At 39.7% G+C, this 17,439-nt stretch overlaps 1 protein-coding gene across 1 annotated transcript in view; it reads right to left on the bottom strand.

Moving 5' to 3' along the window:
- Positions 1–417: 417 nt before the first annotated feature.
- The window catches only part of LOC145772775 (E3 ubiquitin-protein ligase NEDD4-like), a 33,284-nt gene continuing 16,262 nt past the window's right edge, over positions 418–17,439 (bottom strand). The window contains exons 8-25 of the mRNA XM_082584652.1: positions 15,057–15,150; positions 14,307–14,452; positions 13,668–13,881; positions 11,438–11,564; positions 9,672–9,814; positions 9,167–9,255; positions 8,917–9,049; positions 8,407–8,461; positions 7,954–8,012; positions 7,706–7,777; positions 7,184–7,413; positions 6,831–6,952; positions 6,432–6,502; positions 5,629–5,798; positions 5,309–5,369; positions 4,553–4,720; positions 4,093–4,262; positions 418–3,767 (exon numbers count right to left, since the gene is read on the bottom strand). Coding sequence (XP_082440778.1) covers positions 3,665–3,767; positions 4,093–4,262; positions 4,553–4,720; positions 5,309–5,369; positions 5,629–5,798; positions 6,432–6,502; positions 6,831–6,952; positions 7,184–7,413; positions 7,706–7,777; positions 7,954–8,012; positions 8,407–8,461; positions 8,917–9,049; positions 9,167–9,255; positions 9,672–9,814; positions 11,438–11,564; positions 13,668–13,881; positions 14,307–14,452; positions 15,057–15,150 — 2,227 coding nt within the window. The 3' untranslated portion in view covers positions 418–3,664. The remainder of the gene's footprint in view (positions 3,768–4,092; positions 4,263–4,552; positions 4,721–5,308; positions 5,370–5,628; positions 5,799–6,431; positions 6,503–6,830; positions 6,953–7,183; positions 7,414–7,705; positions 7,778–7,953; positions 8,013–8,406; positions 8,462–8,916; positions 9,050–9,166; positions 9,256–9,671; positions 9,815–11,437; positions 11,565–13,667; positions 13,882–14,306; positions 14,453–15,056; positions 15,151–17,439) is intronic.

Genomic DNA, 17,439 nt, shown 5'->3' with positions numbered 1-17,439 from the left:
AGAGTAAAGGTGAGTACCATACTTGAATCCAAGCATCGGGAGATAAGAAGATGAGGTTCTCAATATACTAAGCCGTCGGCACTAACGAGAGTAGGGTGGCCAGTTTCTTGCTCTCGGCCGCCTTTCTTTCAGCAACTACGCCCACCCAATTTGTTACACCCTGGGTAGAGGTGAGCGGTGTTTGTCAACAACCAGCTTAAGCAGAAAGTCGAACCAGGATTGCAAATCGAACGTCTTAACCACTGCGTCATCCCACCGCCCACAAGTTTAAGAGTAACGGGGATCAAAGAAAACCACCTAAGTCTAACCGATGTCTTTTAGCTGTAAGCCTATCTGTGAGCCTGCAGTACCGCGGTGTTCCAATGTTCCAAACAAAGACCAAATAGCTTGCTCTTCAAATATAAAACCACACCAGAGTGAGCACACTCCTTCACGTTGTACGATGCTTGAAATGCCAATATATCAGAATTACAATCAAACAAAACAGCCTTGCGATGGGAGCGGTTAAACTAAAGCCAGCAAATCAGTTTCACTTTACATTGAACATCATCAATAAAAAAGGGACTGATTTGCTGACTTGGTTGAGACGGCTGGAACTCACTTTGATTTTTAAACCACTTTTTCAAGAAATGAGCATGCAAGAAACTGACTTGCCTACTTGCAAAGAGACTTCGTGTTTTTAGTTAAGTCTCTTTTTCAATTGGGCTTTTTGCAGCCGCTCATAACCATGTTTTAGCATCGAGTTCAAAAAGCCTAACCAACCCCGCAAATGCGGCCACGAAGGCACTGAACTTCTCAGCAAAGAAATGAAATACTGTATGTCCCGAATAATAGGAAAATTATCTAAATTTGGTACAGAAAAATAATATCCTATCGTTTAATATATTGAACAAAAACACAACAGAATTGCATTAATATGTTGCGGAGAAAAGTTTGCGTTTACTTTTCGTGAAATGACATAGAATTACATGGAAGTCAATAATCAAATTCACCAATCCAGCGCAATGGAAAATGAATAAAAAGAAAATTCTGTCATGAAATTAAGGACTGGTATTGAAATTAAACGTCTACCAATGTTCAATCAACGTAAAATTTTAACGCGTAGAAGCAAAGCCTTCCCAGATAAGTTTCGGATAAAGAACTTTTGTTTGCAGGGGTGCTGACTGACACATATCATTTTACTTCACCTTAGCTAGTAAAACTGGTCCTTTTTACATAAATTTAACGTCAGCAGACTTCGAATCAGTGTAAAACGGATGAATTTTGCTTGCTGGGAAGAATATGGCGCAAAACACGTTCTTCAAACGTTAATTAACGAAAAAATCATATTCAGCAAAACAAAATTTATAGTGGTCAATTTTGAGCGACTGTGACGCAGTCATGATGCAATGGTGACATACACTACGTCAGGATGGTGCAAAGGAAATATTCCAAGCTAGCTCGATCGAAATCAAACCTTCCATAGCGATGCGTTTATAAAGATAAATGTACATGTCAATGCGATATTTCGTCGTTACTGGATGTTATGCAAACGTCAAGAAAGAAAAGCGAACACAGAAGTAAAGTGAATGTTCGTATTATACGTGTCTTTGTACAATAACATAAGTCGCCGATTGAAAACGAAAAAGAAAAACGAAATAATGCTCGTTCTAGCGGCATGCTTACACCATAATTCCCCGTTTGTTAGTTTAAATTAATGCAAAAACGACAATTGAGCAGAGGAATGAAAAACGTTATTTTTAAAAATGCTGATGCAATCTATTACATCCTTGTGCAGTCATTCTTCGTATACAGCCGAAGCTCCGTCAAATGGGCTTGTTCCCATTCCACAGATAAGATCTGCGTCAGGTGTCCAAGAGTAGCCCCACCAGATAAGCAATCTGTGGTGGAAGAGTACTTGGGGGGGGGGCAAAAGCACATGTTTCGGACAAGTAATGTATTGGGGAATCAAGCGATGAGTTGCAAGTCACATGGGTTTGGGCCCATCACATACGGCCCTTCACTGGAGGGGCAACTGTCAATTTGAAACAAACAGGAATTGATAATAGATCGGACACGTGTAAAGAATCCATCACGAATACGAAACTACAAAATAAACAAGACGATGACAGAATAGTACAAAACAACAGTCGGCAACTCGTAAGTTAGACAAACTTAATACTTATACAACCAAGAGAACTTATTAAATCGCTCTTATGATGATAAGAACAAAAATCTTACGGTTACACTTTCCGATAATGCAAATGTATTTTTAAGTAATTAACTCGAAAAGCATTTGGGTACACTGGAATTGAAAATAGTTTAACAGAACGCTAAAACAGCATAAAGTAACTTGTATGCTAAGTTAAGACATGCTGCAATGTCATCGAATGTTCAGATGCTGACGTCGATGAGGCATTACGATGACGTCAAACCAGGTCGCTGCAAGTCACAATGTCATAACAACAACAAACTTCTTTGGTCACGTGACTATGAGGTCTACGTTACTTTTTCTTCAGGTGCTGGAGGTTCCCGGGCACCGACTGATACAAAACGTGAACATTTTTACATCATTTCAACGATCGGCAACCTTGAAGCGACGTAAATCATCAAGGTTGTCAGCTGGGAAATTGATTACCGGTCAAGCCGGCATGACTACAACACATCAAGTTAGCGCTGCTTTCACGAGAAGACATTTTTTACAAAAGAGAAGATTTGGGGCAGATGAAAAGCGGCCTGTTTGGGTGGGGGGGTGATCTCATCAAACCAGGGCAGATAAAGGGGCCGAATAAACTTCAATGTATCAACAGCAAATCTTTTAAGCGGCGGAATGCGACGGACCATCTAGTTAGTTGTTCAAGAATCAGTGTGCGCAAAGTTCATCGGTAGTTCGGTAATCTGCAATTCAAATAATCGAATTGCGGTTCGATTAGTTCGCGGAATAAGCTGGTTAGTCGGTAGATTTGATTAACCGTTGAATGATACGTTGTTGGTGCATCCAATCCTAAGTGTTCGATAAACGGTTGACATATTTCCTGTGTCATAATTACGTAACGAACTGAGACTACACATACACAATAGTACAGGCAAATGGCAAACTTTCAAGGAAAATTACGCCCACTTATGTTTCTTATACGCACATAGTGCCCAGCTAGTAAAGTTTCCCATATGAGAGTACATAAAGGCAAACTTACTAAGACATTGAAACGACGTAAACAAGACAGCTTTCGCAAGTAGAAGCGCAAATGGAAATTCTTGCTTGAGCATAAACTTCCATTGCTTTGATATTTGAACACACAGAGTTTGTAACATATGGTATTGCTACAACCACAATGCAACAACATCGTTTCAACATCGAAATGCGGATTGCAAAATGATATTGTGCTATAACAATCCCTTCAACTGAGGCCAACATCATCAACCACTGACCAGTCGTCTTGTCCCATGAGTCAGCGATAAGCATCTTAGCCAAACGCTACAAGTTCAAAGGTTGTTGAAAAGGCAGATTTTGTCAGATGGAATTACGAAGCGAAACAAAACAACACATGAAAAAAAACTCGATATAACTTATTCAAATGTTTCTTTTTATCAAGAAAATGTGATTGCTGGAGCAGTTGCTTGATAGGAGAAGGTCTTAAGAGAAATAAAGCCGAATATGAGGTCCAAAACCACCCACCAAAACGCGTTAATCAACTCCCTCAAAACCCTGAGTGCTCTCGATGGCAAGATGAAGTTTGCTGCGCAATTCTTCAAAGTTGTTATAAGGAGGAAGGTCCAGTCGATTGAAACTGCGAAGAAAACAACGAAGAAATGAAAAGCTGTTTTTAAGTGACATAGAAATGGCCACTTTCAGCAAAACCGACTCAAGCAAACCCAGTGGATACCAGCTTCTGGATCGATAGACTCGGGTTCGCTACCTCGTCAGGTGTTATCAAAGACTTGTGAAAACAACATTGAACAGCGAGCGTCGTTTTTGTTCAGTACTTCTTATTTGAACTGAGTAACAATGTGCTCGCGACTATGCTGTAACTGTTTTCCTTGTAACAAGCACACTTGCGATGTATAAAGCGCTGTGAAATAAAAACAGGCAATGTCACTATTGACATAACTCACCATGTATGAGCGCGGGGAAGTTTCTCTGCTGTTCCCCACTTTTCAATCGTGAACAGTTGAGGTCCATTGCTGCCCCAGAGTTCTCCGAACCCATTCATCGGGACACGAGATGTTCCAGTCACGAACTGCAGAAATCGAACCCGCAACTCTGGATCCATCAACAAGACAACCTGAAGAAGGAAATAGAGTTGTTTTCACAAATATTTACGGCAATAGAGATTACTTCTTAAAAATTTTCTAGTATCACAGCATAGACTCTTATCTTTTTTTTACTCTCGTTCGTTCCAGGAGTAATTTTAGAAGTAATTTCACCCACATCAGCTTTGCCGGGTGCATACCCATGTCAATCTATAGTGCACACTCGTTGTCGCCTATCGTGATTCCTTGAAAGGCGCATATTCTAACATGGATCAATTTCAGGCAAACCGAAGAACCTCTTGTTTATTTTGCATCACCCTACCTTCCAGAACCACTGGATGACGATGTGATTGGCTGAATACTCTCCTTTGTAGTTGGTGTTTCTCCTCCAATCATTGACGTCCACGTCACCCAACCCGCACATGAGTAACTCCAATTCATTCTCGTCAAATATCTTGAGCAAGTTGCCCGGAATCAACTCATTGAAACCCTGAAGTGTAACATCAAATAACGTACATGCAACGCATTGCAGAGCACCGTAGCTGCATCTATTTCAAATCTGAAACCAACCCATTGTTCAAAGTATCAAAAGCTTATTAGGACCTGGCTAAATTGACCCATGAACTTTACACACTGAAAATTGTATGTAATATGAATTTGGGAGCAGCAACAAATGGTCCGAAGCAAGCAAAGTTAACGACACGACAACTAATTTTATAAGATCATCAATCGGCAAAGATGACTTCTGACATCACAATTATTAACAAGAACACAGCAGAGATAAGTTTGGCGGGGCTTCTCGGGTCAAGAGTCTTTCCTTTCATCATACCACAGCAAATTGCAAACCTACTAAACAAGAGAAGAATACGACAAAGCAGCCAATCTGGAAGTAAAGTAGACGTGGACATACTACGACCAAGGGACCAAATCCGCCCGATGGGACTTCTAAGCTGGACAGCCAAGTGCTGCTGTAATGAGTGTACACGGGAGCGTTGAACTGTTTTGAATTACCCGCTACTGCAGTAAAGCATTAATACAGTCACCCGTTTGCAAAAAGTTTAGTTTCAACATCACTTACGTGCAGGAATGCTTTCATCTGGTCTTGCACTCTAGACACGAACCTCCACTTGATCACAAGCCTGAAAACACAAGGTCGCTTAATTTCGATTCGGTTTCGTTCATTTCGTGCTTAACTAAGAACACTTCGCGTGTTAATCAAAGATTCAACAACTAGAAGGTGGGACGAACATTTAAGATTCGATTGCTTGGCTGGTAACCGGTACTGGTCTTATATTAATCGTAACGCAAACGGTACACGGTTTAATCGCTATACAGCATAATAGCAAATTAATTTCAGCAAATTTCTTTCCATGTAAGTTCTATTTCATCCATCCTTACTGGATGTATTCTTTCTTGTTCTCATTGGTGACTTGAATGTCTTTCCCATTGGGCTTGAGTTCGTTGACCTTGGTCTCTCCAAACAATTCTTCATCAACAGTGAAGTAGAGCTCAAGATCTGTAGGATCGTTCTCCAGGATCCACTTGAGTGAGTTGTAATACTCGCTATCCTGCAAATGATGGAGTGGAATAAGAACCCTGTCTGACAACATCCCGTTGGGTTTGCTCATGCGCGTAACTATGTATAGACTGGACAATTGGGTTTGAGAATTTGAGTCTTTAACTTCTGATCATGCGACACTGGTTCGATACTTGACAAGAGCGGGACGATTGAAACATATCAATCATGACTTCACAGAAAATAGTTACTGGTTCAATAAATGCACTTGCTGAAGACTGGAGGCAGCTAGTAGCTGTATCTCAGCGTGATGAGTTAATGGGATATGATTGCAATGTTATAATTCTTTAACATTGAACCGAATGCTATGTTTTGAGTTATTTAAATAACTTAATCGATCAAAGTTAACACAATAAACAACAAAGAAAATGCTATTTTGTGTGTGAAAACAAAACTACAACTAAAAATATCCACAAAGTAGTTTGAATACCACGGCTCGTTGAGAGATCGGAATCAAGAACAAAAACCTAACTCGTACTTGAACAACTAAAATATCTTATTTCACCGGCTACTCTGGTCCACTAGACAAACACAATAGAAAGGCTTTAACTAGGTCACGATTATTTTGAACGTCGTGCTATGACAATGATAGCCTTCCATTGCAAGTATATCAAATACAACTCACCACAGATTCCATGTCTCGCAGCGTGATCGGTTTACCCAGCATCATCTTGTAGAAAGGTCGAATGAAGAAAGCTGAAAAACAAGAAAAGTGAATGGGCGTCGTCGCTTTTCAATTGAAACTTAGTAACGTGGTCTTTGGGTTTACTTGATTTTAAGATTTTCCAAGCCGGTTTATAGACACGTCACTTTTGCACCGCGTTTTTGCAAATTGCTCGCTGAGTTGTTTTGAAGCAACTTTCCTAGAGCCCTTTCCATGTGTGTAACACGGAGAATAGAGACATACTCATACAAAAATAAGCACTAGTCCATTCTTTCTAAGATAAGGAGACACAAACATCGAGGATTCAATTAAATTTAAACGCTGTTGCTGGTATAAAAGTGATCAAAAATTGAAGTTTACCATCTAGTAGCTTTCCATGGAAGACCGCCATCCCTGCCACCCTTCCAATGAACTTGAACCATTCAAAGTGATCTTCGTTGCACAGACCGGAGTTCGGGTTGATTTGAAGTGTGTAGTTGTCGCTGCACAAGTGTTTTCATACGAGAAGGTTAGATCGAATATTTAACGCACACATGCAAGAAAATTTAAAAAAACTCAGACAGAGCTAGTTCAAAGACATCCATGACGTCACCAATCGCCATGACATCACCAATCACTGCTATAAACGTAAAACATCATGAGACAAAACAGGTGGAATCTAAAAACTTGAACATAACGACGCAGTGAAGAAAGGAAGACCATCAGTGACTTACGTGGCTGAATATTCAAAAAGCCCATAGTAGGGGTTGAACATTTCTTTGGATAAGAGGTAGAACCACTCTCTCGCAACTCCCCCGTAGTCGAGCCCTTTCTCTCCCTTGAACTCAATCCATAACCTTGCTTTGAGGAAGTCGGATTTGCGCACCTTGGTGATACCTCGGAAGGAATCGTTCAAGATCGATTTCCTGTCAACCTTCATCTCGAATCTGTTTGGGATGTCACGCTGAACACAAAGTAGTTTGTTTAGTTCTTTTGTCGAATCCAAGCGTTGAAGATTTAGTTCAAGTAATCTGGAGAAAAACATTTCTTGTTTTAACCTTTGAACCTGTCATGAGGCGTCCCTGCAAAAATGCAGCTGGGTGCTTACTTGAGTTTCGAACCGACGTCCTCGGGTGCAAGATGCTCTCAGTCGGAGAACAAACTTCACAAGAAAAACGCCACAAGCGACGTTGAAACGTAAAAACATGTTACGTGAAGACGTAATAATCGCAACCTTTGCTGGCTTGACAACTCACCGGCACTGTTTTGTGGATTTTGGTCTTAAAGAACTCGTACTTTTGCTTGTAGTCTCTGGAGTAAGGCACCGCCTGAAAATCAAAGCAACTCAGTTTAAAATCAACAGTTCCGACTCTGGGACTTTCAAACAATCAGTGATTCGAAGAAATAGTTTCATGTCAGAAACTAAAACAAAGTCTAAAACTAACCAGTGCCTTTCAATTTCTCGCTCATGTTCTACTTAGTGATTACATAAACACATACTAACCGGTCCGGTGATCTCTGGATTCATCAGCCTCGGGTCCTCCCACTGAGTCTTGTGGTTGACTAAACAAATCAATGATGAGTGATTGGTACGCAGACGACACTCTCGCATTGAGATTGCACATCTCAAACAATTGTCATTTATTGGCTACAAGTACATGATAGGACATGAAATGTTTGCAAATCGATGAGCTCAGCTGGGGTTACATCACAATAACAATAGCGCTGCATCCATCGGGCAATTCACAGCACTCTCAGCACTTTACAATGTAGATTCAGTGCTTTGGCGTGAAGTTGCTACAAGAATACACTGTGGTGTTGATTTTTATGAGGAATGGTTTCCCATGTGTTCTTTCCACACTCTACAGTTTAAATTTCAAAATGACAATAAACAATGCGATCGTGATGCTAGTGGCAAAACCCTGATCTCCTCAGATTACGGCTTCCTTCTACTTACTGTGGTCGACGAAGAATATCCTCCCGTCCGTGTGAATCCTCTCCTCCCAACCAGGCTGCAAATAAAGAACAAAATCGTCAACCTTTTCGTGGATAGATGTAGTTTGATTAAATTAGTATGAGTAACATTCTGCAACCATTCTCTTTAGTGTTAGATTTTGTGCAGGTTTTCATCAAATTGAAGCTCTTGTTCATGTTGAGATTAAGCGTTTTGACGAAACAGCTTTGCTTCCTAATAAGGCTGCAAAGCATGATTCAACCAGTTGTAAAGTCAATCATGTACTTATGCCGATCATTACTGAATCAAGAGGAGCACTCACGGGTAAAAAAAAAATAAAAAAGGACAAAATTAAAAAAAAAACCTGACAACCTGAAAAAATCTGCCAACACTGAAGCCGGAGTTGGCCAGTAATAAACGGAGAAATGGAGTCGTACAACTTTTGCTCGACTCCACAGCCCTGGTCAATCATGTATTTATGCCGAACGTTATTGAATCAAGTGGAACACTCACAGGTAAGGGACCCAGCTCGTTGGCGCTCTTTATGGTCCCCCTGTGTGAGGGGAGACGAGTGCTTCGTGGGTCGTTCCACGTGGTTATCTGTCGGTTGTGGTCGATGAAGAAGACACGGCCTCCAGGTGCAGTCCTGGAGGATGTAAGATGGATGATTTTTTTGTCGCAAATGTAACGTAAAAACAGGAACGTTGTACAAGGTAGTCAGTCCACGCAAAAAAGAAATAATAAAGAATAATAAATCACATACTTTGCCTCCCATCCTGAGGGTAGATGCTTTGATGCATTGTTGGGAGAGGAAGAAGAATTAGGAATGTTTATCCGAGCGCTGGTAGTTCTCTGAGGAAAAATGAAAACATGATGAGATCACCCTGTCGCCGTCTGTTTTATAAAAATCGTTGGCGAGCAAAACAACGAGGCTTGAGAAAAGTAGAATTGGGTCGATATTCAATACCCGTTCGACCATTCGAAAACTAGATGACCTAATGGTCTGTCGCTGCTACCGGATAATAATCATATTGAATTGTTATTGGTGTAATAAAGCCTCCCACCACCGTATTGTATGGTAGGTACATAACATATCGTTTTGATGAATTTTTTTTTACGAATCACGAAGTTTTACGAGTTACATCTATTCCTCTCCCCGTTTTTATGACCACAGTTAAACTGTCGCAAAATATCACAACAAATCAACTAATACCTTCTTATCTCAAGTAATTCACTACTTTTTGTTACGTTTCTTCAACCAAACCTACCTTCCCTTCAGTTTTCGGCCGGTGCCACGTTGTCTTCTTATTCACGTGATCAACGTAATATTTCTTGCCCGCCTTCGCATCAAAGCGAACTGTCCACCCCTTGGGCAGGGGATGATCGCCATCAGTCTCAGTTGTAGGCACTCCTGAAGAGATTGGGAATTAGATTCTTGCCTATAACATGCCCCAGTAGGGTGGCCCCTTTTGAGGCAATTTTTTCATTTCAACTTGCCTGGGTGATAGATTTTTGCCTTAGATGAAAGTCAATCGTAAAATTCTTCAGCGCAAGAGTTTCACCTTCCCAAATTAAATTTTGAAGCAACATCTTATACAGTACAGAAATGATAACCATATATGGCAGTGGGGACTCGACAATATCTTACCTCTCAAACAAAAAAGGAATCATTCCCTTGAATGAACCTCCCTTGACCAAACCATGCATAACATTAAGCAATTTGTGGAACATTCTTTTCATCTAAATCAGGGGTCACCAAACTTTTTTTCTGAGGGCCGGATTGTTGCGAGATTAACAGCTGCGGGCCGGATGCAAATTGCGAAAAGATATACAACTATTTAGAATCTCCATTGACTTGAATTGAGCACAATAAATAACAAAGTCAGTGGTGGAATAGCAAAGTTGTGATGAAAATTCAAAGGTTGCTGGAAAAATTATCCCCTGCTGTGATACACTACAGGGCATCGTGCTCTTGAAAAAACATTACATCTTTCCAAATTTGGCCTAGGTTGTCCCCATTTGTGGTGGCCTAATGATAAAAACAGAACACCAACATGTAGGCTGCCTGGTGGAAAAATGTAAAATGTTTTTTCCTTAACAGTTGTAGTGCAGCTGTTATTTCCGCAGCATGTGGCGGGCCGGATGAAATCAGTTTGCGGGCCGGTTCCGGCCCGCGGGCCGTAGTTTGGTGACTCCTGATCTAAATTATCCAAGTCACACTCAATCTGTAGAACATGGAGTTAAACTGACAACAACAGCAACTGGGCGGATAGCCGGGCAAAAACGACAAATTGGTGAAGCTTTGTGCACCATAGAAGGAAGAAAAAAGCCATGGATCGGGAAAAAGTATGTGTCACCAGAAAATCCAAGCAAACATAGATTCTATTGTGTGAAATGCGATGTGCTGTTACTTCTTGGTCAATAAATTAGTAGGGCTTTCATCACTTTGTCTTTTGCCTAACTCTCAAAAAGAAATCATATCACTTCATCGGTCAATTTAAGAAGCATTTACATTGATACTATAAAATGAATCAATAAAAAAGTTGTTCAAATCTTGAATTAAGGCATGCAAGTGTCTTCCTTTCTGAAAATCAATAAAAATGAATACCAACAACATATATCTAGCTCAAATAGTACTAATTTTATCATTAAAACGTAATTTAGGGGGCTCGATTTAAAAATGGTGTTGGGGCAGGGTTAAAACAGGGTTAGATTTCAAAAAAAAAATGGATTTATTAATATTTTGGGCTAGGGCAAAAATCTATCACCTAGGCAAGTTGAAATGAAAAAATTGCCTCAAAAGGGGCCACCCTAATGCCCCAGTGCAAGAGACGTCGAAGACGAGGTAATCAACCTCAGTAAGGTTGGATAATCTGTATGTTTCTGTTCTAACTTTATGATGCCCATTTAATTATATCATCCTCTTTGTAGCAGTAACGACATGATGCATGTTTATCGTTTAATGTTTATGCTTTATACATTAAACCAACAAGGATAACCAAGTGGTAAGAAAACCAGACCCTGAAAAACTTACGTGCGGGAAGACTGGGAGAGCGAGGAATAGGAGCATCCGTTGGAGAAGGGGGAGCTTCCTCGTTTGCCTCCTCCAGAGGAGCTGGATGAGCCTCAGATGGTGATGAACCTTCGGATGCTGCGTCCCACTGAGCATACAACATAGAACGTGTAGAAAGATTAGGCTATAATAATGTCGCATAACTGTGGTTCGATTGTTGAGGTTCGGAAACAAAAGTAAATATCCTACGCCAGTGCTTCTCAACCTTTATTTGTGGCGACCCAAATATTAAGGTTAAATTCATAGCGAATATTTGGCGACCCTATTTCCAAAACTACGTTTCGCACGACGTTTTGTAAGCATGAAAAAATGAGCCACACTCATCTTTAGGGATAATCATATCAAATTCTCGTATCAATGAACCCAAATGCCTTTCTATGACAAGCTGGACATCGTCAAAGGCTAACTCCATATCTTCCAGCAACTGATTCAAAACAGTAAATGGTGCTGTTTTCTGGGACGCGATCTTCCACTTCCACAACTTCAGCTTTTCCGTAAAAGCAATCAGTTTTTCTATTACATTGACCAACACTTTGTTTGATGTTTGCAAAGATTTATTCAAGATGTTCAGCTGCGAAAATATATCAGAAAGATACGCCACAAACAAACGCCACTTTTGATCTGCAAACTTTTTCTGCCAAGCTATGCTTTTTGTTTATCAAAAATTCCTTCACCTCCATGTGCAGAGTTACAAATCTCTCCAGTACTTTGCCACGAGATAACCATCCCACATCAGAAAAGTGCAACAGATGTCTGTATTCTGCATTAAAATCTTAGCATAATTTTTCAAATAGTCGTGAGTTCAGTGATTTGGCCTTGATGAAGTTGACGATGTGAATTATATCTTGCATGACAGTACCCAATTCGATTGAAAGCCTGCAAGATGTTAAACTTTTTCGGTGACGAAACAGTGACTGACGAGTACAGTAGGATTCATTTCTTTTACACGAGCAGTAAAAGTGTAAAACCTTTGCGAGATCCGAGCATATCTGGAGCTCCATCACTGCAAATACTGGAGCATTTTCTCCACTCTAATCCCTCTTCATTCATAAATGAGACGACCAAACCAAAGATGTTGTTGCCGTGTTGTTGTTGCCAAAGCAATACAAAAAGTGAACATATAGTAACCATACAAGCTTAGGTAAGTTAATTGACGAATTTACCGGTACACAATGATGTTGAAAGATTGAAAGGGATGCGGGAAATGCAAGAACTTTTTACTTGATAAGGTTTAAAACAATTAATTGTCCAATTTTAGCAATTAATTGTATTTGTTTGGTGTGGTTTTTGAAGCAATTAATTGTTACAATTCCCTAATCTACTGTAGTGTGTAGGTACTGTTGTGTACACTTCACCGCAAAATGCGTGTGGCAAAATTGTTGGGTGATACCTGCGGCGTAGTTTGAATAGTGGAAATTACGAAAACTAAATTACAGCGACCCAGCCAAATGAAACGCCGACCCAGTTTTGGGTCACGACCCAGGGGTTGAGAAGCACTGTCCTACGCCCAAGAAAATTAACAACTTTTTTTCATGTTTAGTTTTGAACCTTTGTCTTCGATGATGGGTTTCCCAAAATCTAAACATCGTCGAAGCCTCCACGGAATAGAAACAGTTCTGATTGCGGCAATAACTTTAGGGTTAAATTATAAGCAACTTACGGATAGCATGGAAAAACTCAAGCTGCCTGTGTGACCAATATTCAAAATGTCTGATTAAACAATCTGATTGACTTTAATATTTTTACCTATCACAATTTAGTACATTTTAAGACCTGCGAACATAACTAATGCGTTCAATGTTCATGCTTGACAAACTTTTGCCACCCCTGTCCTAAACGTCACCAACTCAATTTGCCAAGATAGACTACAGAGCACATCCAATGATTCGATGACAATGACACCGACACTCGTCGAAAGGAAAAAAAAACACCAGCTGTTGTACGATTTGTAACTTTAAACGCTTTTACTTTCTTTAAAAAACAGAGAACTAACTAGGAACTAACCTAAACCTTACAACTAAAAACTGATAAAACATAAGTTTATTCAATTCTCACACAAAGCGCGTCCATCGAAGTTTTAATTTGACGGACGTACCAGTTCTGTTTTGATCGATCAATCTTGCAAGACAAACCAAAAGCTATCGGTATTTATTGGTTTAGAAAAAAACGCTTCATGAAACTCATTACTCACCGTTCTCTCTCTGTCACGTGACTGTGACGTGGTTGCCATGTCACCGACCTCCTCACTGATGTGACGTCGTTGTCGAAACTGTCGAGCGGCAACGTCGGTGGATGGTCGCTCGTTGTCGGTTGATGTGGGGGTGGCTGCGGCTGATGCTTGTGGCTCTGATGTGGCGGAGAAGTTGGAATTGACGGAAGAGGAGGATGTAGATGTATGTATACGACTGTAGAAGAAAATTGCTGATACAAAAGACGTTGAAATAAGATAGCAAATAAACGCAAGAATATCGTAAATCTGGGTGGTAAAAGGATAGACTTTCCGCCCCAGCAGCTCAAACAACGAAGAAAAACGCAAATTAAGCAGCAAGTTTACAAGCACAAACCCACAAAGTACTGATTCATGTTCATTATTCCGGAATGGCCCGTTTCGGTGAGTCCGATCCCTTAACGGGGGATTTTTCAATTTTTTTTTTAAATTATCGGGTACCGTAGCCTAATTATCATTGCCGTTTTAGGGTTAGGGGTTTGGGGTTAGGGTTAGGGGTTAGAGGTTAGGAACTCACCGAATCGGACTCACCGAATAGTAGCAGACCCCATTATTCATACTGCTATCATTAGCACATTATAGTATTGACGTCATTACGCAAACCTGACAGGTCGCTGCCATTGAGTTGTGTGGGTCAAGTGATGAACATAGAACGTTCTTCCAAGATGATCTTGCCTCTCTTCCCATCCTTCTGGAAGAGCAGAACTTGGTCCTTCCGCTGCCTCCTCATCACCGGCTTCGCAACCAGCCTGACATGATAGGGTAAAATGAATAACACGCAAAAAGTGCCAAGTGCATTGAGAAAATGATTAGTAAATAACAACCGTGCCGAGCAGACAAGCAGCTGTCGTTTTAAGCAAACCACTTGAGACAATATCTGCGACTTCGAAATATGCATAATTGCATATAGGATTAAAATCTGATGACGACGAGTTGATATTTGCTAGTTCCAGCTTCAGGAGATCACGTAACTTTGTGATATATTGTTCAAAAAATAAAAACCCTTTGGAGCTTGCGTGAAAACAAACATTAAACAAAAAACAGTAAGAAAATCTTCATAAAAATATACAAACTATCACTGATGAGAATAATGTTGGTTTCGTTTTGAAATCAAAGAAACCTTAAAATAGAACCGTAAAACTCGAAACATCACAGAATGCAATACGTTCTTTGCAGGAGTATCAAATCAAATCATTTATTTGAAACAAAATAAAATTTTACTTAAACTTCAAACATAAAATTTCATTTCGATTCAGGAAATGAAATTTGTAATCGAAAAATTTTGTTTCATTTTATTTCGAACCATTTTTCATAAAGTAAAATTTAGTTTCGACCAAAAGAAAAGTTTCTTACTTCAGATGTTGCATCTTCTTGATTCTCTGGTGAAGGTCGGTCATCCACAAACGACAACTTCAATCGCAAATGACCCTTGACCTTGGACTTTGTACTAAAGATCACAAAAACATTGTATTAACACTTTGACACAATCAGTCAATGAAGATGCGTTAGTGACAGGGTTGAGAAAAACCCGGGTTTTTTTAAAAAAGCCCAACCCGCATGGTTTTTATAAAAAAAAAAACGGGTTTTTTTGGGTTTTATTTAAAAAAGATGCAAAAAAGGTAGATTCATGCTTATTTCACCTCAAATACTACTTTTTACCAATGAAGTGCCTCTCACTCACAGTACATGCTGGCATAACTCAATAAAATAATGAGGCCTTCTTGCATAAATGAGTTTTAGTTTAGTACAAAGTGGCATTACTTGATTTTTGTGTACAGAAATATCCACTGTGTTTTCAATTTATCCTTGGAATTTTCCTTCACAATCACATCCTTAAAGGGCGGGGAAACCTAAATTAACTTTGCGAGTTTTTTGTTTCAGCGTGATCTCATTGTGTACAACATGAGTTTTAGCAAAAAAAAAATCCAAATTTTGTTGCCCTCGTCTCGCTAAGGCCGCTTTTGTTTGATACCCGTTTGCGAGGTCTCGTTGCGCATCAAGCTGTGATGCTGTTCGCGGTGACGTCACAAGGTACATATAGTTGTGGCCAAAAGTTTAAGACCAGACTTGATTTATCACGATTTTTGCATTACTTCAAAGACTGCATCAGATATAAGATGATGCATAAAGATGATGCAACTGAAACAATATCTGATGCAGTATTTTGAAGTAATGCAAAAATGGTCATAAATCAAATCTGGTCTTAAACTTTTGGCCACAACTATATGTACCTTGTGACGTCACAGCGAACAGCATCACAGCTTGATGCGCGCGAGACCTCACAAACGGGTATCAAATAAAAGCGGCCTTAGCGAGACGAGGGCAACAAAATTTGGATTTTTTTTTTGCTAAAACGCATGTTGTACACAATGACATCACGCTGAAACAAAAAACTCGCAAAAAGTTAATTTGGGTTTCCCCGCCCTTTAAGTCCTAATTTGAAGTTTGTTTTAAGCATTTTGTAGTACTTTGATCCATTTTTTCAATCTTCTGATAAAAATTGGACAAATATGATGCTCTGGGTTTTTTATGGGTTTTTTTAAGTGGGTTTTTTGAAAAAAACCCACCTGGTTTTTTTTGGGTCGGGTAAAATAACAACAACCCTGGTTAGTGAAGCACAATATTCCACCTGGCGTAGTGCCAAGAAATAAGTAATGGCAGCAAAAGTTAGGTTTCAACTGCGGTGCATATCTAAGTTTTACAAGAAAAAATGGTAAGCATTTGCAAATATAAACAGCAACAATTTTTAAATTATGTTTTAAGGCAACCAAGGTGAGTTAAGAAACTCTGGTGGATCACCAAATGGCTGAGATATCAAAGCTAGTCACGGATTGATCGGTATGTGCTCCATAAGCAACAGCATGAACAGTTTCATTGGTCGAGGTAATTATGTCAACGTTTATCTACAATTCCTTGTGTAACACTGGACAGTGGTTGAAGTTTAACAGGATTAAAACACCACTTGCTCTTTTAACTTTGCTAAGCATTTTCATACAACTACATTGCTTAAAATCCTGTCATATTAATCTTGAATGGTAATATTGCATTCTTTATAACGCTGCTTCCATCGCAGATATACGTTGCTCTCAGTACTTTACAAGACGGGGAGTTTTTAGCGCAGCTGATTACATTATGACCCGGAATCAGCTCGTTCAAGGCCGTTTTTGTAAGATCTCAGGTGTGACCCGACAAGAACTCAAGCCCACGTCAACCAAATCAAAACCAGGCACTCCATCCATCCATTCAACCACCGGGCCAGTTTTAACCGAAACTGTGATAAGATTTAGCTGTATTCGATGATCAGTATTTTAATGAAAAAACAAATTTTCTATAATGTGGTTATTTTTGTCAGGCCACCGCTGATATTTATACCTTTCACAGATAAATTAGCGCGCAAGTCAACTATAAAAAAGTTTAATGTTGTCATGACCAACAAAAATAACGTTAACAGTGTCATCATTGGTGCTGTTGTGCGGTAAATAAATGTAACCTTTATGCCGATGTCCGTCATGCATATTGCATAATTAGCAAGCGACAGTGAATAGCAGCCTTGTTAAAAAGACCAATGAATACAACCAGCACAGCACATCATATCAAAACTGGCAGATTGGTCGTCGCGATACTTGCTATTCCAAGTGACAGTTTAATTATATTTATATTTCTCTACATTTTCTTTATTTCCCTTAACCGATGATGCGGTGTGCTACTTGCTAGTAAAGCAAGCCTTGATTGCTAC

The sequence above is a fragment of the Aplidium turbinatum genome, chromosome 6 (genome assembly GCF_918807975.1).
Source record: "Aplidium turbinatum chromosome 6, kaAplTurb1.1, whole genome shotgun sequence".
Classification (NCBI taxonomy): domain Eukaryota; kingdom Metazoa; phylum Chordata; class Ascidiacea; order Aplousobranchia; family Polyclinidae; genus Aplidium; species Aplidium turbinatum.
This window is presented reverse-complemented; position numbering and strand designations above follow the sequence as displayed.